The sequence below is a fragment of the Sabethes cyaneus genome, chromosome 2, assembly GCF_943734655.1.
Source record: "Sabethes cyaneus chromosome 2, idSabCyanKW18_F2, whole genome shotgun sequence".
In the NCBI taxonomy this organism is placed as follows: Eukaryota; Metazoa; Arthropoda; class Insecta; order Diptera; family Culicidae; genus Sabethes; species Sabethes cyaneus.
The window spans coordinates 53,433,140-53,458,984 of record NC_071354.1 but is presented as its reverse complement, the minus strand read 5'-3'; the positions used below and the strand labels follow the sequence as shown (position 1 = coordinate 53,458,984).

The 25,845-nt window shown below is 41.6% G+C and overlaps 1 protein-coding gene across 1 annotated transcript; it reads right to left on the bottom strand.

The window, feature by feature from the left end:
- Positions 1–913: 913 nt before the first annotated feature.
- Positions 914–25,152, bottom strand: LOC128735430 (uncharacterized). Its single transcript, XM_053829916.1, has 2 exons — positions 24,925–25,152; positions 914–5,896 (listed from the first exon to the last, which is right to left on the bottom strand). Exons 1-2 carry the CDS (start codon positions 25,150–25,152, stop codon positions 914–916), a joined length of 5,211 nt encoding a protein of 1,736 aa, XP_053685891.1.
- Between the last annotated feature and the right edge of the window lie 693 nt (positions 25,153–25,845).

Genomic DNA, 25,845 nt, shown 5'->3' with positions numbered 1-25,845 from the left:
AATCATCAAATTACCCAGCATAATTAGAAAGAATAATTAATTTTAGACAATCATGTTTTAGACAAAAAGAGTGATTGCATGCATTGCTTTCCTTAGAAAAATGCGATGCAATAATGCGCAGATTTAGGCACAGATTTTTTATTCATGTTCCAAATTCTGCGCAGTAATGTATCCAACGAAGAAATCGCACAAGAAGGCCGAATCATGGTGTACGATAGCTCTATAGGGTCCGGATGGGTTTGGTGTGGGATGACAAGGCCACCAAAGGAAGGCCAATGGGAATTCCGCCGTCCGAAATAAATCCTCCGCTCGCTTGGGTTGTGATCACTCGTAGCAATAAGTTCACTTGGTTTTTACTTATACCAACACTTTACTTCATTAAACATTTATTAACACTACTTATGCTACTCGACTTAACAAAGGTAAAAAACTGATAACTAGTCAGAAAGTTGTCCTTTTATAGACTTGGAACAGAGGCTTAATTTTACCACGGACAAAAGTGAACAATTAGTTCTATATATATATATATTTCACAATGATAATGATTTGTTAATGTGTAGTATGTACTTCTGTCAGCAAGTAAGGTAGCTCTCATGTTGAAACTGAGCTACTTTTGCCGCACCGAGGGGATAAGCGTAGCTGCAATAGGGTGGTTCACCAACATCCTCTCCCCCCTGAAACAACCCATGTTTCAGTCAGTTGATCGTTTCGTTCGCATTGAGATCTCCGTCATCCGTTGCAACCGGTAAGATGCAAATTTTGTCAACCGGTCTATCCACTGTCCCGTTCGCTGTTCGTAGAGTGACTACTCGGACCACCCCATCTGGTCCCGGGTGGGTCGAAATGATTCGCGCCATTCTCCATTTCGTTGGCGGTAGGTTGTCATCACGAATCACTGCTAAGCTGCCTTGCCTTATTCCAACTGGTGGTTTCCACCACTTAACGCGCCCTTGTAGTTGATTGAGGTACTCGGTTTTCCATCGCCGCCAAAGTCTTGCAACCTCTTCTGTACAGCTTCCCACGTCTTTAGTCTCCCGTAAGCTGTGTCGGTGTAGTCTGCTGATGGTATGGATTGGAGAGCAGAACCAACCAGGAAATGACCTGGTGTGAGTGGCCGCAAGTCATCAGGATCATCCGAAAGCTGCGTCAGAGGCCGCGAGTTCAGACAGCACTCGACTTGTGTTAGAAGAGTCGTCATATCCTCGTAGGAGACTGGCGTGTCCGCTAGCACCTTCAAAAGATGTTTTTTCGCCGATCGCACAGCAGCCTCCCAGAGGCCACCGAAATGGGGAGCTCCAGGGGGTATAAACTTCCACTGCATTCCATCGTCTGCACACTCCTTGGCAACCTTCTGGTGATGTTCTTTGGTGTTCAGGATTTTCAGCAACTCTCGCATCTGGTTTTTAGCTCCAACGAAGTTAGTGCCATTATCGGACCACAATGTAGCACAATTTCCCCGACGTGACGTGAATCTCCGCAAAGCCTGAATAAACCGTGCCGTCGAAAGATCAGTGACCAATTCTAGGTGTGTCGCCTTCGTCACAAAGCAGACAAACACCGATACGTATGCTTTTACTGCGGTCCGCCGGTATCCTGATCTAACGTACACCGGCCCAAAATAATCGACGCCTGTAGTCGAAAATGGTCTCGCCGCCGTAACTCTCGATGCCGGTAAATCAGCCATAAACTGTTGAATCAGCGTCGGTCTCATACGGTAGCATCGCAAACATTGATGACACACCGTTCTTGCAATATTCCTTCCGCCTAAGGGCCAGTATCGAAGCCGAACCGTACTCAACAATAATTGTGGACCAGCGTGCAAGAGTTTAAGATGATAGTGTTTGAAAAGCAATTCGGTAAGCAAGTGTTTCGCAGGAAGCACAATGGGATGCTTTGCATCATCAGACTCTCTAGAATGCCCTAACCTCCCCCCGACCCTCAATAATCCATCTTCCGCTATAAATGGGTTGTACCAGCGTAATGGTGATGAACGCGGTACCCACTCTCCCCGTGCCAGTGCTTTTAGTTCATTTGGGAAACCTTCTGCCTGCACCAATTGTATGACCTTATATTCAGCTCGTTGAAGCTCTATTGTTGTTAATGGACCACCTTGTCGCTTTCCTCCCTTATGGGACCACAGATTGTTCAGATAACGAACCCAGTACGCCGTTCTTCGGATAACAGAATTGAAATTAGGGAAACGAGTTAGATACCATTGGATGAAGCTGGGATTTTCCGGAACCACCGCCAGTACAACACGCCTTTTCTCTTCTTCCATACCTTCAGATGACAGGTTATGTTGCTTAGGCCAAGACGTCGGATTCTTGGATAGCCATTCAGGTCCTTTCCACCACAATTCATTGTTGATAATATTTTCCGGTGCAACTCCTCTTGAAATAAGATCGGCCGGGTTTTGTTCCCCAGGAACATGATTCCAGTGACAGTTTTCAGTCAGCGACTGGATCTTGGATACACGATTCGCCACAAATGTTGTCCAAGTTGACGGCGTTGCCAATAGCCACCGTAGTACTGTAGATGAGTCCGTCCAAAAGAAAGCTTCCATAGAACACCTGATTGACTCTTTCACCTTCAAATATAGTTCAGCTGCCATTAATGCGCCGCGAAGTTCAAGTCTGGGGATTGATTGTGTTTTCAACGGTGAAACTCTTGACCTCGATGACAAAATAGCAATCTTAATTTTACCGGACGTGTCCTTGGTACGCATGTACGCGCAGGCTCCAAAAGCCCTCTCAGAAGCATCGGAAAACATATGGATTTGTACGCACACCGTACTACATATCATGACATAACGCTCAATACGCAAATTGTTCAGAAGCGGAATTTGCTCGTGAAAGACTCGCCACTCATCTTCAACCTCTGTAGGTAAAGGGCAATCCCATCCTAATTTATTTCCCTCTTGATCCTCCAGACGCCACAACAGTTGCATAAATATTTTAGCGCGAGTGATTACTGCTCCAATAAGTCCTAACGGATCGAATAACGTGGCTATTATCGAAAGAACCTTTCTTTTCGACAGGGAAACATCTGACGACAAAGCGGGTATGCGAAAACGAAATCGTAAGACGTCGGTTTTGGGTATCCAAACTAAACCTAAAGTTTTAACCATGGGATCAGGGTCCAGATTAATCCCATCATCTGCTTGAATTGCGAGTTCTTCCTCCGGTAATCCTGCCAGTACGGTTTCACAATTAGAAGCAAACTTTCGTAGCCAAAATCCACCGCTGCGTAGCATCTCCTGCAGTTGGATGCGAAGTTCTGTAGCTGTGATTGGATCGTCAGCACCTGTTATCACGTCGTCCATATAAAAGTCCTCTCTAACAGCAGTCGAAGCCAACGGAAACCGCTTCTCCTCATCAGTGGCCAGCTGCATAAGTACCCTTGTTGCAAGAAACGGTGCTGGCTTGGTACCATATGTGACTGTCGATAGTTCATATGTAGACAGAGGGACGTTGGGAGAGGTACGCCACAGAATGCACTGAAATTGTCGGTCTTCGGGATGAATTTCAATTTGCCGAAACATCTTTTCAATATCGGCGACCACCATCACCTGGCGTGTGCGGCTACGAAGAATTATCGAACGCAAATCTTCTTGGATGACCGGACCGACCAGCAAGCTATCATTCAAGGAAACGTTGCTAGATGTTTTTGCGGAGGCATCAAATACCACCCGCACCTTAGTGGTTGTGCTGTCATCTTTCACCACTGGATGGTGTGGGAGAAAACATCGCTTAACGTCCGTATCGTGTTCATCGTCGATTAATTTCATGTGGCCCATGGATTCATACACTTTCATGAAGTCGGCATATTGATCTCGCAGCTTCTCATCTCGCCCCAATCGCTTCTCTATTTGTAAGAATCTACGCTCAGCTATCTCCTTCGAATCACCTAGCTTGGCAAGTAACTCATCATTTCTCGGATAGGACACAGTATACCGACCCGAAGGCTGCCGTCGGGTAGTTTTGGTGAAATACTCCATACATCTTGATTCCTCGGGAGAGTAGTTGTGCCTTTGTCCAATGTCTTCAGATTCCCAGAACTTCTCCAGTAGGCTATCTAAATTGTAGTTTATTGCAAGGTCGCAAACGACAGATTTAACGGAAGCAGCCACCGAACATTTGCCCGTGACCACCCATCCAAACACAGAGTCCACCAACGAGGGTAAGTTGTTTCCAAGTCGGATTTTACGGCCAGTTGTGAAAAAATCGAAAAAGGCCTCAGCTCCCAATACCAAGTCAACTGAGCCACCTTTGAAGAATGTCGGATCCGCCAGTTCGATCCCACTCGGTAAATTCCATTTGTTGACGTCGACCGATATGACTGCCACTTGTGCTGCGATTTTGGGTAGAATGTACATTTCCATTGGTTGCGAAAACTCTGAAAACCTGGATTGTACCATGACAGTGATTTTCCTCTGTACCTTAGAAGATAAACCTTGGATGCCTACCACCTCGACCGTACATGGTTGCTCTTTAACCGTAAGAGATTTTCGCACTCGATCGCTTATTAAATTACACTCCGCCGCACTATCTAATAATGCTCGAGCATGAACCTGTTGACCTCGGTCGTCCACCAGAGTAACAATAGCAGTGAGTAAAAACACTCCAGTCGATGAACTAGATACCGTGTTGCAAACCACCTTGCTGGTGGTCGCCAAGTTGACCACCTTTGGTTCGATTGCTTCTTCGGTTGCAGCCATCACCGCCGAAGTTGGTTCGCCATTGGGTTTTGGGTTTTCTTTGGTTGCGTTACTCCTGAAGCACACGAGCGTATGGTGTTTCCCTTTACATTGCCTGCAAGTGAATTTCGAATTGCATTCTTTCGCATGATGACCCCGCCGGAAACAATTTCGACACAGGGAATGGCTACGCAGAAGTGCATCTCTCTCCGAAACAGATAGTCTTTGAAATGATGGACATTGGTAGAGAAGATGATTATCGGAACAGCTGACACATGTGCCCATCGTCGAAGGTCGTTGAACCGATGCATTGTATGCTTTGACCGTGGCAATTTTGTTTGGACGCTTAGGCTGTGTGTACTCTGCTTTAATTTCGCTGGGCTTGGTAGGCACAGACTCCAAAATTCTGGCCCGACGCTGTAAGAATTCAGTAAGATCCTTTATGGTATCCGATTCTTTGGTGGAGGAAAATTCCTCCCATCCCCTTCTAGTAGTGTGATCCAAACGCGAACAAAGTAGATGCACCAGTAGCATATCCTTATAGTCCATCTGCTGGGGAGTGACCTGATCCAATGACTTAACTATCTTCTCGAAATTATCCAGTAGAGAATTTAACTCAGAAGCCGATTCTCTCCGAATCGTTGGTAACTCAAAGAGTGCCTGAACCTGACGTTTACGGAGAACCTTCGTGTTTGAGTAACGCTTCGTTAGTAGTTCCCATGCAACAGTGTAATTTGCCTTGATAAGAGGAAGTGAATCGATAATCGATAAAGCTTCTCCTTCCAGCTGACTTCGCAAATAGTGAAACTTTTCGATCTCGGGAAGGTCGGTCTGCCTATGTATCAGTGAGGTAAAGAGATCACGAAAGGTAAGCCATTCATCTATCTTACCACTAAATTTAGGAAGGGTAATTTGTGGTAATCGCACATGAGGGGTGGGCCCGGGGGGATTATCGAGAGAGCGAGTAGTCTGGTTAAGTACGGTTTGGTCACAATCTTCTCTTTGCTTACCAACAAGAAAAGCTTTCAGCTCGTAAAAACGGTTCTCGAAATCGATCCGATTTTTGACGAAACTATCTGCCTCTTCTATCGATTCTTCGTGGGATTCGACGTCATCGATGGCCTCGTTCATTTTATCCCACAATCGATCCAGCTGCTCCAGTCGTACGTTGACCTCTGTCGATTTCGTATCTTCCCGGTACTGTTCCATAAATCGACACATAGGGGAAATGTGTATAATGTGCCCCCCCTAAGAATAAATGGATATATCTCCGCTATACTTCCCCAAATTAACGTTACAACTACGTGTATATGTTGGTATTTAAGCTGACAACCAATTGCAATTGTTTATTTCATTTAGTATTGTGGAATAAACATGCTAGGAATTATTTAATAAAAGCACCTAAATGTTGTGTTTCTCGTCTGCGCGGGGTAAAATGCCCCACCTGCGGTATAATATGCCCAATGCGGTAATTTGAGTATTTCTACCAGTGACAGACCAACTCTATTTTGTAGAAAGTAAAACTATTTCCTTTGTTTTGCAAAATATTGTTATTTTATGTAAAATAAACCTAGTTTCGGCCTTCTGGTGCACTTTTTCTTTTCTGCATGGGGCACATTATACTGCAGCTGTGGCGTTTTGTACCGGGTAGTTGAATTACCTAGAATTTGGACGTTGGTAATAAATTATTCCCACCACGGTTGCTCTACAATACTAATTGAATTAAATAATGGCAATTGGCTTCAACTTAGCTCTGTTTACCTATGTTTATAGCCACATTTGCAAGGGGGGCAAATTGTACCACCGCAAGTGGGGCACATTGGCCTGCTTTTACTTATTTGAAAAAATATTAAATTCTAAAGCAAATCAAGCGTTTCATACCGTTATTTTTGGCAGGGATGTCTTTTTGAAGTTCACTTTACGCAACCGAATCGCAACAACCGGTTATTTACTGATTTTGACAAGAAAATAGCTTATGGAAACGACGCCAAAAGTTACATCGGAAGCTGCTCAAAAACAAATTTATTTTTGTTTTGTTTTTACAGCATGTGACAACTGTCATACTTGCATAGTAGGCTAGTTACATCAAATACTATGGTTTCTGGGTGGTTTTGCATTTTGATTTAGCTTATTTAGCGAAAAACGAAGGGAGGGCACATTGGCCAGGGGGGGCACGTTATACACAATTCCCCTATTGTCGAACGACGTTTGTAATCCGCGCAGCTTCGTTTGCAGTGACTTCAGTGACGGAGGTTTGGATTTAGCGGCAGGCATGGTGTGTTCCTCAAAAAATGAGACCAAAGTAGCAAAGCTTGGGGAAACTAAAGTGCTTGGAGAGCCAATTACCTGATGGCTCATGAATATGAGCCGTTTGTTTTATTAAAGATGCTCCTCGAACTTTCACACAGTAGAATCCGTAATCCCGTAGTGCGGATCAGCCAAATTGGACCGGTTATGCCAGCAGCAACCGTTGATAATGATAGCGTCTCATATAAATCCAATCACAATTGTTCCTTCCAGGTAAGCGTAAACCAATTGGTTGCGGGTGTAGTGTGATCAGCCGTGTGAATCCAATTGCGTATGTGATTTACCACCGTGGGAAAAGTGCGGACAATCCGCTACCGTCGAGTGACAACCTGTGGGTCCACAAACGAAAGACCGCGAGCACTGGGATTTGGGTTGTAGAACTTTGGAATCGCACTCACCGATTTTTCCAGAGGAATAAGGCCTTGAATAAATTTATTTATTTCCGTGAGGGAGCAAACCGACGCCACTTAGCAAGATGGCGTATCCTATTATGAGTTCCAGTAAATTGGGTAGGCCGGGTCCAATGGCGTCTTCTGATGTCCTTCGGATTGGATGTAATGGGTTCCTCAAACCGCATCCGGTTCGAAGGACCAGTTGTACGATAGCTCTATAGGGTCCGGATGGGTTTGGTGTGGGATGACAAGGCCACCAAAGGAAGGCCAATGGGAATTCCGCCGTCCGAAATAAATCCTCCGCTCGCTTGGGTTGTGATCACTCGTAGCAATAAGTTCACTTGGTTTTTACTTATACCAACACTTTACTTCATTAAACATTTATTAACACTACTTATGCTACTCGACTTAACAAAGGTAAAAAACTGATAACTAGTCAGAAAGTTGTCCTTTTATAGACTTGGAACAGAGGCTTAATTTTACCACGGACAAAAGTGAACAATTAGTTCTATATATATATATATATTTCACAATGATAATGATTTGTTAATGTGTAGTATGTACTTCTGTCAGCAAGTAAGGTAGCTCTCATGTTGAAACTGAGCTACTTTTGCCGCACCGAGGGGATAAGCGTAGCTGCAATAGGGTGGTTCACCAACACATGGATTTAATTATGGTAATGGCTAATGCCGGATTTTTTGGTGCGCTTTCGGCGTATAAAGACATAAACAGCATGGCAGGAGTATTTGTTTTCACCTCTTGGGTGCGCAGAATTAGGAGCAAACATGCTCAGAATTAGGAACATGGACAAGAGAGTGCGCAGAATTAGGCACCGTGGATAAGTTTACAAAACAAAAAATATACTCAATTGTTGGTCGACTTATAATTCCCATATTTTTTACCAGATATTATAGGCCGTAGCACTACACGTTGCTGCTATCCACGTTGTTAATTTAAATCTAGAATACTTAGAATAGCGGAAGAATCATAAAAATGTCTTAACTGCGCAGAATATGGTACGTTCACGGTACACCGTTGAGGTTATGAGGGTTCCAAACTACCAAGCAATATTCAAGAACTGAACGAACGAGTGAACAGTAGAGAGATTTCGGGCAGTAAATGTCCATAAAATTCCTAGACATTCTCATTATGAATCCCAAGCAACGAGATGCTTTGGCTACTACATAGGAAGTATGCTGTTTAAAAGATCTTGAAGGCGTTACCTGCTAGGTGATAGTCAAATCGAATTGGCATTTTCCTTCGTGTGAAAGTGAGTTTAAGCTCATACGGTTAGTTTGACACCACTCGACAAAAACGGTTAGTTGACGTTAAAGAAAGAGAGCATCCTCGGTAGTCCGAATTACAGAGAATATTTGAAGGTCATCGGCAAAAGATAACCGCGGGCATTCAAGGGAAAAGTTCACATCGTTGAAATAAAGTAGGAATATCAGGGGTCCGAGATGGCTACCCTGCAGAATTCGGGAAGTGGCAGAGAACTCTTTGGTTATACAGTCGCCTATCTTGACTGACAAATGCCGATCTCTTAGGTACGACTGGAACCAGCGTAAAACGTTAGGTCCAAAACCCAGTCTGTCTAACTTTGCTATCGCGATGGCACAGTTAATTTTGTCGAAAGCAGCTGATAAGTCCGCGTAAATTGCGTCAGTCTGAAAGCCATTGGATATTGTGTCTGTAGCATATGTTGTGAATGATAAGAGGTTCGTAACGGTAGAACGTTTTAGTAAAAATCCACACTGAATTTCGGCTATATACAGCTTGCTGTGATTGAAGACAGGTTCCAAGATGACCATTTCAAAAAGTTTGACAACGGCACACAGAGACGTAATCCCACGGTAGTTATCAACTTGCCTTTTATCTCCTTTTTTGTAAACTGGGAATATAAAGGAAGATTTCCATAGAGTTGGAAAAATTTCGGGTGCGAGCGACATGCCAAACAGATGTTTCAAAGGAGTTACTAAGGCAGCGCAGCAATGTTTCAGAAGGACTGATAGTCCCATCCCATCCGGACCCGCAGAGGTCGATGTTTTCATTCGGCTTACTAGACAAGTTCCGTGAGCACAACTGACAGACTTTAAGGCGGTGTACGATTTATTCAAACGCAATGAGGTGTGGCAAATAATGCTACAACATAGTTTTCCGACGAAACTGGTTAAGTTGATTCGTGCGATGCGAAATGGGCCAAAATCATTCATCAGAATAACGGGTGAGACGTCAACGGCTTTCGCGACGTTGGATGGACTGAAGTAAGTTGACATTATCTATGTCTAAGGATTTGAGACTGCAATTATGCTTACCGAAGAAAAAGATGTTCATGCCCCATCATCCACTTGGTGAAAGTTGGGAGGCTACATTGTGTACATTCAATTGGTATTTTTAACATGGACTTTTTGCAATTAAATATTGCATATGTAATAATATCGGCGATTAGCAAAAATGTAATAACATTAAAAATTATAAAATAATGCCGAATTTATCTCTCTAGTTCATTAAATTTTTCTTCTCTCAATCATAAGTAGTCAGCTGTGTGATTTTAAATCCCTTTAAAGAGATCAACTGTGCTGGCGATAAGTTGTGAACCTAACGGCAAACTGTTGCGAGCAACCAACCAACAATTCAAACGGACCGATTCTCGGTGGTAGCCTACGCTGCTGGCTGGGGGGTCGACCAAACCAGACATCTATTTGATTTGATTAAATATATCTGTAGCAGCTTTTCGATTTGTTTCACCTGTGCTGCCGTTATTTTAGTGTTTCCACGTTCTGTGTTACCGGCATTAAATTGGGGATTGAAAGGAGCAACAACATGAAAGTCACATCCGCCGCAGGTACAAATAGCGGCAAAGCGTGTCCGGCCAAAGAAAATGGAAGGGATTTGGGTGGGATTTCGATCTATCGACTGGCGGAAATGCCAATTTAGCGAAAATGTTTCTATTTTTTTTTGCTTTGTTCTCCACAACCAACCCTTATACTGTAGGGCAGAAGGGCAAGCTAGACCGAGATGGAATTAAGTAAGCTTAGAAGGATACACGTTTTTCGTCGTCAAGAAGGGTTTGAGCTGCTTAGAATGAAGGAGGTTGTTCGTGGGTGTCGAAAGGCAGCCATACTACGCTCGATGGAAGAGTGAATGGGATGATTTTGTCAATTCGTAAGTTCGCCTTAAAAATTGGAAGGGCTGTGTTTAACATCGTTCTATGATAAGTATTTGAAGTCAATGGAGTAAAACATCCACTTAGTTTGGAGTGGATTTTTTTTAAAAGGTCATGTTAAATGAAAATATCGATATCCACTATCATCCAACCAAGCAAAGGCAGCGACTCCATTTCAAAAAATTGATAAATGACAGATTCGATTTCCAAAACGTCACCGAGCTCGCATGTCTGCAACCTTAACCAAACATCAACCATCTCGACACATGGAAACAGTTGTCATATGTCAACTACTCAGCTTCTGGAGAAGAAAATCGAACTCTTACTATTTTGTTTCTTTCAAACGGCACGATTTTTTGCATGATCCACGCTTCGTGTTATCGTTCCACGAAGAGACGAGCGAAAGCGGAAAAAAAGTTTCCACACAAGAACATAAAGAGAAAATGATGGAGTAACTCTGACAGTAGAGCCATAGTTCAATCCATTCTGTGCTCCTCACATTGGTTGACATTTTTCCGAATGGGATCCGTCGTCGCACGCGACTGCAGAATTCCTGTGGATGATCTGACAGAAACTCATCTCGGAACGTGTTTAAAAATGAAGAAAAAATGGGGCATGCTGTATGTGACACATTACGCATGGTTTAAGCGAACAATGATTGCTTTCCTATTACCCCCGAAGATTGATCTGAATCAAATTGTCTCCAATGGTCACCGGATAACTGCATCGTAAGACAAATGGTTTTATTATCAGCTCGTCAAAAGCAGCAGCACGTGGCTGCGCCCCTCCGCCGTTGCCTTGGTTCGAATCGCCAAATCGAAAGCAGCCACTCGGTCGAGAAAGTAAGACTGCCAATATTTGCACTGTTCCGCAGCCAATATTCCGACGTCATACCGAATGTTTGGTGATATTGGCCCTGCTACGGTACGCGGCATGTGAGCCTTCGATTGAAATTCCTGTAGGGTATTCGGTTTCCAGTGCGAAGGTACATACAAAGTGTCAAGCGAGACATTTTGTGACAGTTATTTCCGCGTCACCTTCCTTCACTGACTGCGGTAAAATCTGGCCGGGACGGGAGTAAATCCCTATTGCCATCACCAGTGCCAGTAGTGGAACGAGAGTTGGAAACTGCTGAAGTGACATTTAATTTAAACACTTTAGCATGGTATAGATATTGTTTACGTCGAATGAAACATCTCTTCAGATTCGGATAGAAAAGATATTAGCTTGTTCCCCTTTTCGACCGAGTTCCGGATCGTTGGCTGGCAGTAGTGCACTTCGCAAACACTCGTACGATCCAGACAGACAGACGTAATGGACCATGAAGCAACCACTGAAATTCACCCATAATTAATGACGATTGGTCGATTTGTTTGAAGGGGCATTACTTAGGGAAGGTAATTTATTCAGCAGGAGCATCTTTTTCTGTGTTCCACGCTGATAAATTATTCCGCTCACCGCATGTCTTTCCATTGTTCTACAGCAGAAAGAAGGAGACTTCGCCTGCCGAAGGATGGAGGAGAACTCTGCACAACGCGTTCTGCTTCTTACAATCCGAGCGAAGCCTCCCCAAAACTGGCGAAGAAAAGCGTCCGTCACTATCAGTATCAATTATCTAATCAAACCAAGTAAATCAATCAATGTGTTACAAACGAACAGCGCACGGATGAGTTGGGTCTGCTATGCTATGGCTCAATCACTCCAGCACGTGGAAGGCGCCCTCCGCATTTTGTGCTTCCGACAGTTTCAGAATTGATTAAAGAACTTCCGAAATATTTGGACTGGAAAACAAATCGGAGAATGCAGTAGAAGTTGATTGCATGACCCAAATCTTTGTATTTATATAATATTTTCAATATTACTGTTGTCTGTTTAATTATAGTCACATTAACAGCTTTTGTCATTCCTGAAATAATGATCGTAAGTTTAAGCGAAGTTGCAATATGCTGTTTTTTTAAATAACACATTGGACATACAGTCATCCCAGTATTATGGGCCAGTTAAGCATGATGATGCTATAAATTTATTGGTAGAAACACAGATTTAAATAATTTACAGTTTATTTTTAACTTAATTGGTTATAAATATTTCATAAATTGATGTCCTGTAGGCAATCTTGCTCCAAAATCCCATACTTTTTTGCAGAACAACAAAATGTAAGCATATTCCATTCCCAGTATTAAGGGCCACTTTTAAACCTGGTCAGAATTATGGGTCAATGTTCCCAGTATTATGGGTCAGTGAACCAACATTGGTTTTATTTCGAGAAAAACGCGCGCGCTCGTGTGTGTGTGTGTGTGTGTGTGTGTGTGTGTGTGTGTGTGTGTGTGTGTGTGTGTGTGTGCGTGCGCGTGTGTGTGTGTGTGTGTGTGTGTGTGTGTGTGTGTGAAATTCTCGCGATTTAGGTATCTTGTTGTATCTTGTACTGAACTCAGCAACTATCTGAGTGAGGTAAGGTTAGATTCAATTTTAGTTCTTCTTCAGGAAGCTCATCAAACTGATTCAATCTATGATTCTGTGATCTAAATTCTGTGTTCGGATTTCGAATCGATTGTCAAGTTCACAGAGGGCTTCATCAACGTGATGGTCTCTATGGCAAACCAAGTATACAAAAAGCGACAAGCTAAACGGACACGATAGGCAGGACAAGTTGCAAGAATGCCGGACAACTATTCTGTACAGATGGTATTTTCTTCAAAACCGGTAGGAATAAGTTGACCAGGGGCGCAGTGAGCAAGATGGTCAGACTAGGTGCGAGATATGGCGGAGAATACGCGGTGTCCGAGGAATTGGAGAGCGTTGGCCCGCAACCGAATGCATTGGAGAAACTTTGTTCATCAGGCTTTGTCTTAGGACGGCTAGCCAACTAAGTAAAGTAAGTAAGTTCAGGAAGAGGAAAAGTATTTGGTCCTAGCGTATTAGTTTTGGATGGTTTCCAAAGTTAACGCGGAACTGTACTGTGCGGTAGATTGTGATCCCTTGCAAATTCCTGAACTTTTTCGGGTTGTCTTGCTAGATCAAGAGCGTGATGCAATATATCAGGATCATAGTGCTTCGATTTCTGTGTATTGATTTTCCTTGCACGTTTTTTCGTTTTACTGAAAACTAATTACAATTTTAGTCAAAAACAGCGAGTACTGTTGATCTATATGCTTGACCCATAATACAGGGAAAAGTTAATTTTGCTCCCAGTATTATGGGCCATTGTTTAACTTCGTATATTAAAGCGGAAAATGTATTTTTCTAGGTGGTTTCACCGTAATTCAATGAATACATACCTATTCCCTCGATTCCCATCCATTTTGCACCCAGACATAAACATGTACGCCGCTATTCAGCTTATAATTCACTACCGACTTTTTATAACAACCGCAAAAATAACAACAAATCGACGGTCGATTGGAGCCTACTGACAATTATCGGAAAACTAGGAAAATTAGTGCATTGGAACTAAGTGTATTGCTGTCAAGCATGCAGCGGAATGTTGCTTCTGTCTATTAAACTCATACTCGATGGTTAAATATTAGTTTTCTATGTAGAAAACAAACGTAAAGTATAGATTGGCCCATAATACTGGGTGGCCCGTAATACTGGGGTGACTGTATTCCAGTTTGTCCCGTTACGACGAGGACCCGACTTTCATTGACATTTTGCTCCCGCTAGCCAAAAATACGTTAGTGACTAAGTTATTAAGCAAGTTTTAAATTATGTCTATTAAATGTACTTTCTAACGTAGTACCGTGACTTCGGGTGAAATTGATCACTTTTTTCGAGTATTTTTTAAATATCTTTAAAACATATTTAAGAAGATGATGCTGGCTACACGACAGTATTATGTACATCATATATAAATACTTTTATTTTAGATAAAACTTAATGTAATCGTGAGATTGAAAAATCACAAATAACGGGTGAAATTGATCACGTAGAAATCAAGACGATATTGCTTTCAAACCATATGCTCTGACAGCAATAAACCAGCGTGCAGTATAAAATCTGGCGTAATCGAGATAGGCAACATAACATCCTGCATGTAGGCAACAATGTCGCGTATAGTAACTAGCACAAAAATCAGACAGACAGCTCTACATTAGCATGGATGATGCATCTGCTAAATAAATATGAACGATAAAAGAGATATTAAGCAAATTTTAGCATCGTAATCGCGATTTTTTGTTTAAACATAGCTGTATATATGTATAAATGTACGATTTACGTATACAATTTTCACCTATCTAGTGAAACAAATAATTTAATTCTCCTCACATACGGGAGCTTGACTGTCTCTTTGAATGTGTAGTTGCATTTCGCTATGTAAGCACAAACCGATCTCTTGCACTCTCATGCAACTGCCATATGGATCGTTTGTAAAATTTGTGCGAAGTATTGTCTGTCTTTTGCACTCTTTTATAAATCTCCATTCATGATGTTATCAATCGTTTTATTTTGTAAAAGGTAAACAATTTCTATCGCATTATTTTATTTATGGAAACTATCAAAGCACAGCCAGATAACTTCCTGCTGTAACGAAATTAGTGTTAACGGCAAAGAGTTTTATCGGGCATGTTGAAAATTGCGATTCGATCAAAGTAGTAAATTTTAAAAAATCAAGCCATTTACAAGATCAATCTTAGACTAATCTCAAGTTTTACCTTTGTTATACTATAACAAAGGTTTAAAAATTGGTCGAAAAACACGAAATTGATCCGAGGCCCGGAGGGCCAAGTCACATATACCAATCGATAGGGTTCGTCGATTTGAGCAATGTCTGTGTGTGTGTGTGTGTGTGTATGTATGTAATGATTTTTTCTATCGCCTGTTTCTCAGAGATGGCTGAACCGAATCGTTCGCTATTACTTTTGTTTGAAAGGTATTATTGTCTAGTAGATCACTATTGAGTTGCTTCGTGATACGACGTTTCGTTTAAAAGTTATAAGCAAAAATGTGAAAAATACGTGACACGGGTTTCTCTATAACTACATGACCGATTTCAGCAATCTTAGTATCAAATGAAAGCTCTTATTAAAGCTAAATTATTCAGAAATTTTTAATTGAAAACAAACAAGTAGTTTAAAAGTTATGCTTAAAAAACCTGTTTTGACAGGGTAATAATTATCGCCTGTTTCTTAGAGATGGCCAAACCGATTTATGCGCTATTAGTCTCATTTGAAAGATAATATATCCTAATAGATCACTATTGAATGATTTTTTGATTGGACGTTCAATTTGAAAATTACGAGCAACCGTATACACCACACCAAAATTAACAAAAATTTATAATGATTTTAACCAAGATAATTTACCTAATTTCAATTATTTTAATATGAAACGAGAGGTTTTGACACTACGAATATATATGCAAAATTTCATAAGAATTGGTTTTACCGGTCAAAAGATATTAACCCTCGAACACTCGCGCCAACTTTTGTAACGCAGTTACTCGCGCGCACAATAGCCCCAAACCAAAGAAAACGTGTGCACTAGAGTTTTGACTGGGTAAGCTTGGTTTTAGGTTTATCGAACCTTTGGAAGAGTTTCTTGAAATTAAAAGCTCTATCGTTTGGTGGAATTAAAATTTTGATTAATCCCCCTAAAAGTGAAATAAATAAAATATTTTCTTCAGTGTTAATATAACACATTGATGTGTTCTGCAAAGTTATAGTGCATATTATTACAAGATATTTTGCTAAAGACAGTAACCTTCTATCTCTGCAGCGAAGATAGAAAAATCTTATTTATTGTATATGAATTTGTAAAATCAGTTTTTCTATTTTTGCTCTTTTTGTAATTGTTGTATGACCTTTTCATGTACTACAAAATTGTACAAATAGTAAAAATACACAACTTTGCTGAAAACAGTATACCTGTATGATTGCTTGTTTAGAAACTGTAGAACTTTGATTATAAAAAATACCCTAATTTTGACTACGAATTACTCGACTACCAGCAGACGGATACATTTTAAACATTTTACATTGGATAGTTTTGCTGCATACAGACACCATTTTTCCATATGGAGAAACGAGAGAAAATTCCACTTGGGGTCAATTGCGGTACACCTCGCTTGCTGATTGCTTCGTTTCTGTGATGGCGGTTTATGCTGATCTATTTTCCCAACAATTTAAATTATTAATGCATTGAATAATTATGACATTTTGCTCAGAATAAGTTCATTGAAGAATATACGTTAGTTAAACAACGATTTGTAACTTTATAACAATATGGCGTTGAAAAACCTACACGTGTTGTACAAAATACAACAGCGTGAGTAACCGAAGGTTAATAAAAATTGATGAAAATTATTCTAGAGAACTCTATTGATGTGAATCAAATAGAATGGCATTACAGGAAATTATGCATAGTTCAAAAACCTATAAACTAGACCTTTACTAGGCAATGTATATGTTAAAGAATAAGATTTCCTATTACAACTTACTTTTATTTGCACTTACTCAAATTAATAACAACTTACTTATCCTTACTCAGCAATTTCATGAAAAAAGGATCTATCAAAATTTAAAAGTGTTCCTATTTTGTTCAAAATTTGTAAACTTATTCAATTTTCAAAAATTTTATGTAAACCAACGCATTACGCAACGTTGACCAATAGATGAATTATGTTCCGAAAACGTGTGGATTTCTATCTCAAATAGTAAGTAAGACCGTATAACAAAGGTTCCTTTCACCACTAGGTGGATTAAATCGGGTTTTTAGTCTTGACCTTGGAATGAGGTCATACATATATTAATATTTTTTGAAACGATGGTTCTACAATTGATGAAGGGACGGTAGGGGAAAGAAATGGAAAATTTTTTGGTGAAGGAGGAGGGGGAAGAGCGGAAAGGAAAGGGGGGGGGGGGGGGGGGTATTGGTAGCTATGCTTGACAAGTAGTCATTTTGACTCCTACCTTTTGTCCAATGCTGGAAGGTGCATGAGTCGAATCAAACTGTAATCTGAGATTACAACCGGATTCGAACTCACAACACCCTCCAGGGCATGTGGTTCGCTGGTACTTGTACCTTTGAACCATAGAGGCGCTGGACAAAAGGAGACCGCAAAATCCACTTCCCTCGAAAAACCGCGTTGAGAAACGCGGCTAACATACGCTGACAGACGAACAGCGTCACGTGCAGTACCTTGCAAGTCGTAAGGGCCGACATAGTGTCGTCGTCCTGAAAGTAAATAGTAGTTAGATTAAAACTTCTCGCTCGGTGGTAATCTGCAATTGAACCACATGCCCTGGAGGGTGTTGTGAGTTCGAATCCGGTTGTAATCTCAGATTACAGCTTGATTCGACTCATGCACCTTCCAGCATTGGACAAAAGGTAGGAGTCAAAATGACTACTTGTCAAGCATAGCTACCAATACCCCCCCCCCCCCCCTTTCCTTTCCGCTCTTCCACCTCCTTCTTCACCAAAAAATTTTCCATTTCTTTCCCCTACCGTCCCTTCATCAATTGTAGAACCATCGTTTCAAAAAAAATAAGATCAATCTTGCTGAAATCCAAGTGACTTTGATCTGTAACTCAATCTTTATATGAATGGGTGCATATACAGCTTTATGAATCAGTATAAACGTAGAATAATGAGTTTTTTACTCGTTGGTCCGAGGTGATTAATTTCACCCGACTGATCAATTTCGCCCGAATCGACGGTACCTATCTCATTTGGTTCCGTTGCCATTTAATTTTAAAGTATCATTTCGGGTGTTGAATTAGTATCTGAAAACTGTACGAATTCATACATCACGCATATCATACTAGAGCACCGCGTGCACTGGACACGCATATAGGAAACAATAACGAAACCGACTTCTCGAGTCTCTTTAAAATCATTTACATCAAAATGTATTCTCCGGAAGAACTCGCGGGTGAATGTCCGCTATGGCTATGGCGTCGCTTATTGTAAAGCAACGACAGTCCAACATGAATATGGTTGTAGATTTTCCTACCGTCGACCAGAGCCGGCGTTTAGGCCGGCTAATTCGTGCGGTGGAACGGAGCCTCGCGCTTTAGGAGGGGGGCCTCGCGCTTGGTGATGACAAGAGAAAAAAATTAAAAATTATAGTGGACAATCCCTGGATGAATACAGCACAACTGGTTGTTCAGAAAAATAAGCATGATATTGTTTTCTTGCCTCTTTTATTGAAATGTAGAGTGTAAAGTGTTAAGAAAAATTTATTAAGGGGCCGACTAAAAATGAACGACTAAAATTTTTGAAAAATTCATTATTTTTTTATTTCAGATTTTGATTCTGCAGTCTTTTCCGTTTATTTTGACACTAAATTTGTAATTATCTGACCACGGGAAGTGGCCGAAAAACGATCATACACATAAGCATTCCAGGCGTGGAACAACCTCGGCGGAATAAACGCCTGAAAAACCATGATTTTAAAACTTTATGTACCTTTTTCTCAGAAACTACACAACCTATTGGAACAAACTTTTTTTTGTTTTGTTGGTAAAAGCTTGGCAACTTTTATAACTTTTCAGTTTCATAAACAAAACACAGCTTGAGGAAAACGAAAAAGAAGAAAAATAGATACCTGAAAAAATCAAATTTTGTCTTCTTTTTCTTTTTTCTCTGAATGTGTTTCGTGTATAAACCTCAAAAGTTATAAAAGTCTTTGCCAAGCTAATACCAACAAAATAAAAAAAAAAGTTTGTTCCAATACGTTGTGTAGTGTCTGAGAAAAAGGTACATAAAGTTTGAAAACCATGGTTTCCCAGGAGCGGCGTTTTATTCCGCCGAAGTTGTTCCACGCCGCACTGGAATGCTTATGTGTATGATCGTTTTTCGGCCACTTCCCGTGGTTGGATCATTACAAATTTAGTATCAAAATAAGCGGAAAAGACTGCAGAATCAAAATCTAAAATAAAAATATAATGAATTTTTCAAAATTTTAAGTCGTTTATGTCCCCTTAAATTAGGCCTCGTTGCTTTGGAATGTGTCGTTACATAATGTGCAAAATGATTCCGCTCTGCTTACACGTCGATTATTTACGGAGGGTTCGTTCAAATGGGAACTTAGCTTTTTTGAATCAATGAAATCTCCAGATCCGGGTGGTATTCTGCCCGTTTCCTTACAGAAAATGGATAGCATTATAATGTCCGAGCCTATCAACATTGTTCGAGCCAATGTCACTTTGGAACATATCCTGGAGAATTAGTGAAAAGCAGGCAGATACCTAAAGGCAAACCTAAGGCCGGTAAAAAGGAGAAAATCATGCAAAAGGCTTTAAGACCAATAAGTTTGACATCACCACTTCTCAATTTGATAGAGGAAATCGTGGATAACCATATCCGCAATGAGTCGTTGCATGGAAATAAGCATGCATAAGCATGCGGTTGAAGAGTTTGGCGTTCGAGGTTCACTGTACAACTGGTTGGTGTCGTATTTTAAGCAGAGAATACAATTTGTTAAAATACGTGGCAACAAATCATGCTCAATTACTGTAGACTCTGGAGCACCGCAAGGCAGTCACTTAGGACCGCTGTTGTTCGTGATTCAAGTATTCTAGTTTACGCCGACGATATAAAAATATTTTTACCTATCAAGTGAATGATTGCTTCAAATTACAGTTCAACCTAGGACACTTTGGACAGTACTGCGAAAACCGTGTATAAGTGAATACAGACAAGTGCTCAATAATGACATCCAGCAGAAAAGTTAGTCCCGTGATCTTCGACTACGCTTACCGGAATAGAGAAGTACCGCGTACAGAATATATTTTATTTGAATTTTTGAGTCACCGGTCAATTATGTGTGCAATTTTAAATTGATATTTTTCGGTGAATACGATAAAAAAACTTTCCCTTTTCTTTACGTTTCGGCTTACTGATTTCCTATTCAGCCATCTTCAGAATATCAGCCTAATTATTTCATTTTAACGATTATCGGCTTTCCGTGCGACAACCGCAAGCGAGCTGCGTCGTCAATGGTGTTTGTCTCTTTACTCTCCTGCGTTGTTGCTGCGTTGCGTTGTTGTCCGTAGCTTACTTAGAATACCATTGTACACGCTGGAGAAACTCATCGCATCACGTTGTAAGTTGACTGTATTCCCTTCCCGCAGCTTTATATGTAGAGTCTCTGCAGTTAGTCGGTTAGCCTCATTGCTCACTCTCTCCAAAATTGAAGTGTCCACTGATATTCTGAAGATGGCTGAATAGGAAATCAGTAAGCCGAAACGTAAAGAAAAGGGAAAATTTTTTTTATCGTATTCACCGAAAAGTATCAATTTAAAATTGCACAGAATATATTTGCGACTTGGGTGTAACATTTGACCGCTCACTCTCCTTTAATAGACACATTGAAAACGCGATCAAAGAGAGCTTGAAGCTGTTCTCACTCGTTAGGAGATTTGGCCGGGAGGTTAGGCCGTGACCTCAATGATCTACACACTATATTGGCAATCGACAATGATCTTGTTAGTAGTAAAATGGCGCCTGCGGTACGTTACCCACATTCAGCGAGTAGAAGGAATCCGAAAGAGATTTATTAGATTTGCTCTTAGAAATCTCGGATGAAACGGAGAACAGCTACCACCTTGTCATGATCTGTGTTGTCTGGTCGACCTCGACTCGATCCACTCGAGGCATAAGATAGCCGACATCACACTTTTCACGAATATCCTTGCAGGGCGAACGGTCAGTCAACCTCTTTCCAGTCGGTTAGTGCTAAACGATAGCCCACTCACGCTTCGACAAAGGATAACTTTCGAGCCACCGTTGCGGATCAGAAATTACTCACAGAATGGACCAATTATACGCGTCATGAATAGCTTCAATGCACTTCAGAAAATAATAGCTGTTGGATTCAGGTTCGCGGGCCGGGATCAAGCCAATTCCCCACGTTTTACCAACCAGAGTAGATAGCCAAAATCAGCCTACGATCAGCCAATGACCTCGTATTCACTTAGTCTCTAATGCAAGCGAGCCACTTAAGCGCATAGGTTGTTGTAGAGCGCTTTGAAGAACGATACCGATCGAATAGAATATTGGCACGGGATGTAACGTAGGAATATATCACCAATCAATTTATATCCGATTAAATTCGTTAAAGAACATTTATTCCTAGTTCATAAGCATTTATTAAGGAACGTACAAAGGGGACGTCTTAGAGTATTGGCTATCAAGAAGCTACTGATTTATTTCAACTGCTCTTATCATTACAATCAAGATGAGATTAGATCTCCTCTCATCGGGATCATGTTTGTTGGCTAGTGATGATCAAATTGCACGTTCGATATAATTTGGGGCTCTTTATCATCTAGCGTTACCGTGATTAAATTGAATCTAACATTCCGGCGCCCCTTGAACTAGCTTCAAACAAACAGCTTAAACATTAAACAAACAATAATTGGATAACTTAAACATATTAAAACAACTCAAGTAATTTTGTTCATATTAGATTCATCATCGCTGGAGATTCTCTCTTCTGGCAAGGGACAAACTCGACACGCTGGCCGCTTGTAGATTCCATTTGCGGTTTTCACCGTCACGACGCGAACTACATTGTCGGTCCCAGGATGTACATCGATGATTCGAGCCAAAGGCCAGCATAAGGGTGGCATGTTGTCTTCTCGTAAAACGACGATCGCGCCAATTCGAATCGGGCAGGGTTGGATGTTTTTGTTGGACGCTTGAAGTTGTGATAAGTACTCGTTGCTCCACCGCTGCCAATAGTGTTGGAACATTTGCTGTCTTTGTTGGTAGTGGGTCAGGCGATTTTTGGGCGTGCTTAGCAGGTCGTAGTCAGGCAATGCTTTCATAGGTGCACCAATCAAAAAATGTCCTGGGGTGAGAGCAGCTAGGTCTGTTGGATCATCAGATAACTTGACTAATGGACGAGAATTCAGTGCTGCCGATATCTGCACCAATAGGGTGTAAAGGTCTTCATGGGGCAGTTGATGGGTTCCTATTTCTCTTTTCAAAGCATTTTTGACAGTGCGCACTGCTGCCTCCCATAATCCACCGAAATTGGGAGCTCTCGGAGGTATAAATTTCCAAATAATGCCTTGTTCAGAAAATTCCGATCCGATACGATTACGGCTCACCTTCTCGTTGAGTATACGGTATAATGCATTGAGTTCATGCTTTGCCCCTGCGAAGTTTTTGGCATTGTCGGAGTGAACTTCAGATGGAATTCCGTGATGGCCAATGAAGCGCTGAAATGCCGAAAGAAAGCCAGCTGTGGATAAATCTCCGACCAGTTCCAGATGTATAGCCTTCGTAGCAAAGCAAATAAATACTACAATATACACTTTAGGAGATGCAGCGCGACGATGAGGAGGCTTTGTATAAAACGGGCCGCAATAATCAACTCCTGTAGAAGAAAAGGGCCGACTAGAGGTTACACGAGCTGATGGGAGCTGACCGGTTGGCTGCTCAATAGGCGAAGGGTTACAGCGAAAGCAACGGAAACATTTCCGTAGGACAGAGTTTACTGAACGTATGCCGTGAATAGGCCAAAATTCCTGTCTCATTGTGGAAAGCGTAAGCTGCCGTCCACCGTGAAGTGTTTTACGATGAAAATAATCGATGAATAATTTGGTCAATGGATGTGAGCTGGGGAGAACCGCTGGGTGCTTGCAATTGTACTCCACTTTCGAATGTCGCAAACGACCTCCAACTCTAATAATGTCATCTTTGTCGATAAAGGGATATAATAACCTGAGTGGAGATTTCCGGGGAACGATGCCATGCCTTTTCAAATGTTTAATTTCTTCCTGAAAGCACTCGGCATGAACCAACTTAATTAAGGCCAGTTTGGCTGCGGTGTATTCATCGACATTTAAGAATGGAGTGCGATTTGCCTGCTTCGGATCGCGACAATTTCTAATGAAGCGTATGCAATATGCTACGATCCGCAAAAGTGGTTCTAAAGTCGATCGTAATGTGAACAGAGCGTTCGGTGTATTAATAGTCGTCGCAATATGAACCAACTTTCTTATTTCCAATTCTTCGTCTTTAAAGTGCGAATCCTCGATTTGTATAGGCCAAGTTTCCTCACTTTCCCGAAGCCACTCTGGTCCCCACTTCCAAAGCTCACTTTTGGCAAATTCATCCGCTGTCATTCCCCTGGAAACTAAGTCCGCCGGATTGTCCTTCCCGGCAATGTGACGCCAGTTATGACCATTGGAGAGTGTCTGAATAGTAGAAACACGATTTGCGATGTACGTTTGCCAGGTGTTGGGAGGTGCATTCAACCAGTGCAGCACAATTGTTGAATCCGACCAAAAATATACTTTAGTTTGAGTTAGCTTCATAGACGTTGAAACTTTAGCATACAAACAAGCCGCCTCTTTTGCAGCGCATAACTCCAAACGCGGCAGAGTCAACCTTTTTAATGGTGCAACTCGCGATTTCGAGGATAACAACTCAATGTGAATATTGCCTGCCTCATCTGTTGATCTTGCGTACAAACAGGCTCCATAAGCCAATTCCGATGCATCTGCAAAGCAGTGTATCTGAACCGCGACCCAACCAGTAATGAAAGCGAATCGGCTGATTCGTACCTCGGCCAACGTGGAAAGTTGTTCGTAGAAATCCTTCCATTTATTTTCTAACTGCAGTGGCACCGGCGCATCCCAACTAGTTTGCAATAAGGCTAACCTTTGCATAATTAATTTAGCTGTGACAACCACAGGAGCCATCAATCCGAGTGGGTCAAATAGCTTAGCAATAGACGACAATATGCGTCTACGAGTCCACCTTTCAGTATTGTCTGTAAGATCGAAGGAAAAACGAAATTGATCCGGAATTGGCTCCCAAGCAATGCCCAACGTTCTTATCTCCTCGTGTTGGCTTATATCGAATTCCACTGAAAGACTCGTGGCTATTTGCTCTTCTGCGAGTCCAGCCAGCACTTCAGAACGATTTGAGCACCACTTTCGCAAAACGAAACCCCCTCTAGACAAAAGTTCCGTTAGTTCTTTCCTTAGTTTAATAGCACTGTTAATATCAATAGTCCCACCAATATAATCATCGACATAAAAGTCTTGAGTTAACGCTGCTTGAGCGTAAGGGTATCTGGGTCCATCATCCTTTGCCAATTGCTGCAGCGTTCTGATAGATAAAAAGGAAGAAGGTGTCAATCCGTAAGTGACCGTTAATAATTCGTAGACACCAATATCTTCCTCGGGGGAAAATCTCCAGAAAATTCTCTGCAATGAAGTGTCGCCTGAATTTAAGAGAACTTGTCTATACATCTTTGCGATGTCTCCAACCATGGCAACCTCATGCTTGCGAAATCTCAGTAGTATGCCTAGTAGTGAGTCTTGAATCGTGGGTCCCTTCAAAAGCCCATCATTAAGAGAATATCCACTGTCGGTGCGAGCAGACCCGTCAAATACGACACGCACCTTTGTTGTTGTACTGGCCTCCTTTACCACAGCATGATGCGGCAAATAGTAAACACTTGCTTCTGAATTATTTTGTACTTCAGCTTCCGATAATTTACGCATATGGCCCAGATCTAAATATTCCCGCATGAAATCGCAATACTGTTGTTTCAATTCCGTGTCGCGCTCAAGCCGTTTTTCCAATTTTATGAAACGATTCAACGCCATATCCTTCGAATTTCCCACCATCCTGGTAAAATTGACATGCTTAGGCATACATACTTCGTATCGTCCGTCTTCTAACCGCTTGTGGGTTTTAATGTAATGAGTTTCGCAATCTTGCTCCTCTTTGGACCAATGCGGTTGTTCATCGATGCTTTCTGCTTGCCAAAACCTTTCAAGTGCTTCTACTAAACCATCACAAGATGTAGCTACGCAGCAATTAATGGACCGAACATCTAGATCCGAGCATTTTCCTGAAACTACCCAGCCAAAAACCGTATCTACCAACACAGGAAGCCCGCGTCCCAGCGGAACATGACTCATTTCGCGCTCATATAGGAATTGATAAAAATGCTCTGCTCCAATTATCAGATCAATCTTGTTGCATATGTTGAATTCTGGGTCTGCTAACTGCAGCTTGGCCGGGATTCTCCAATGTGATGTTGAAATGGATACCGATGGAAGCTGAGAAGTTACCCGTTGTAGCACTAGAAAATCGATACCAATCGAAAATTCGGTCACCCTTGAGGAAATATGAGTGCTAACCGCGAATCTAGCTAAGTTTTCTGATTGCCCGACTCCGCAAATTGGTATGTTGACTGGCCGTCGTTTTAGTTTTAGTATTTGACACATCCTTTCGCTAATAATGTTTGCTTGAGATCCATTGTCGAGCAGCGCTCTAGCGAGATGTTTATTTCCATTCTGGTCGTTTATTTGCAA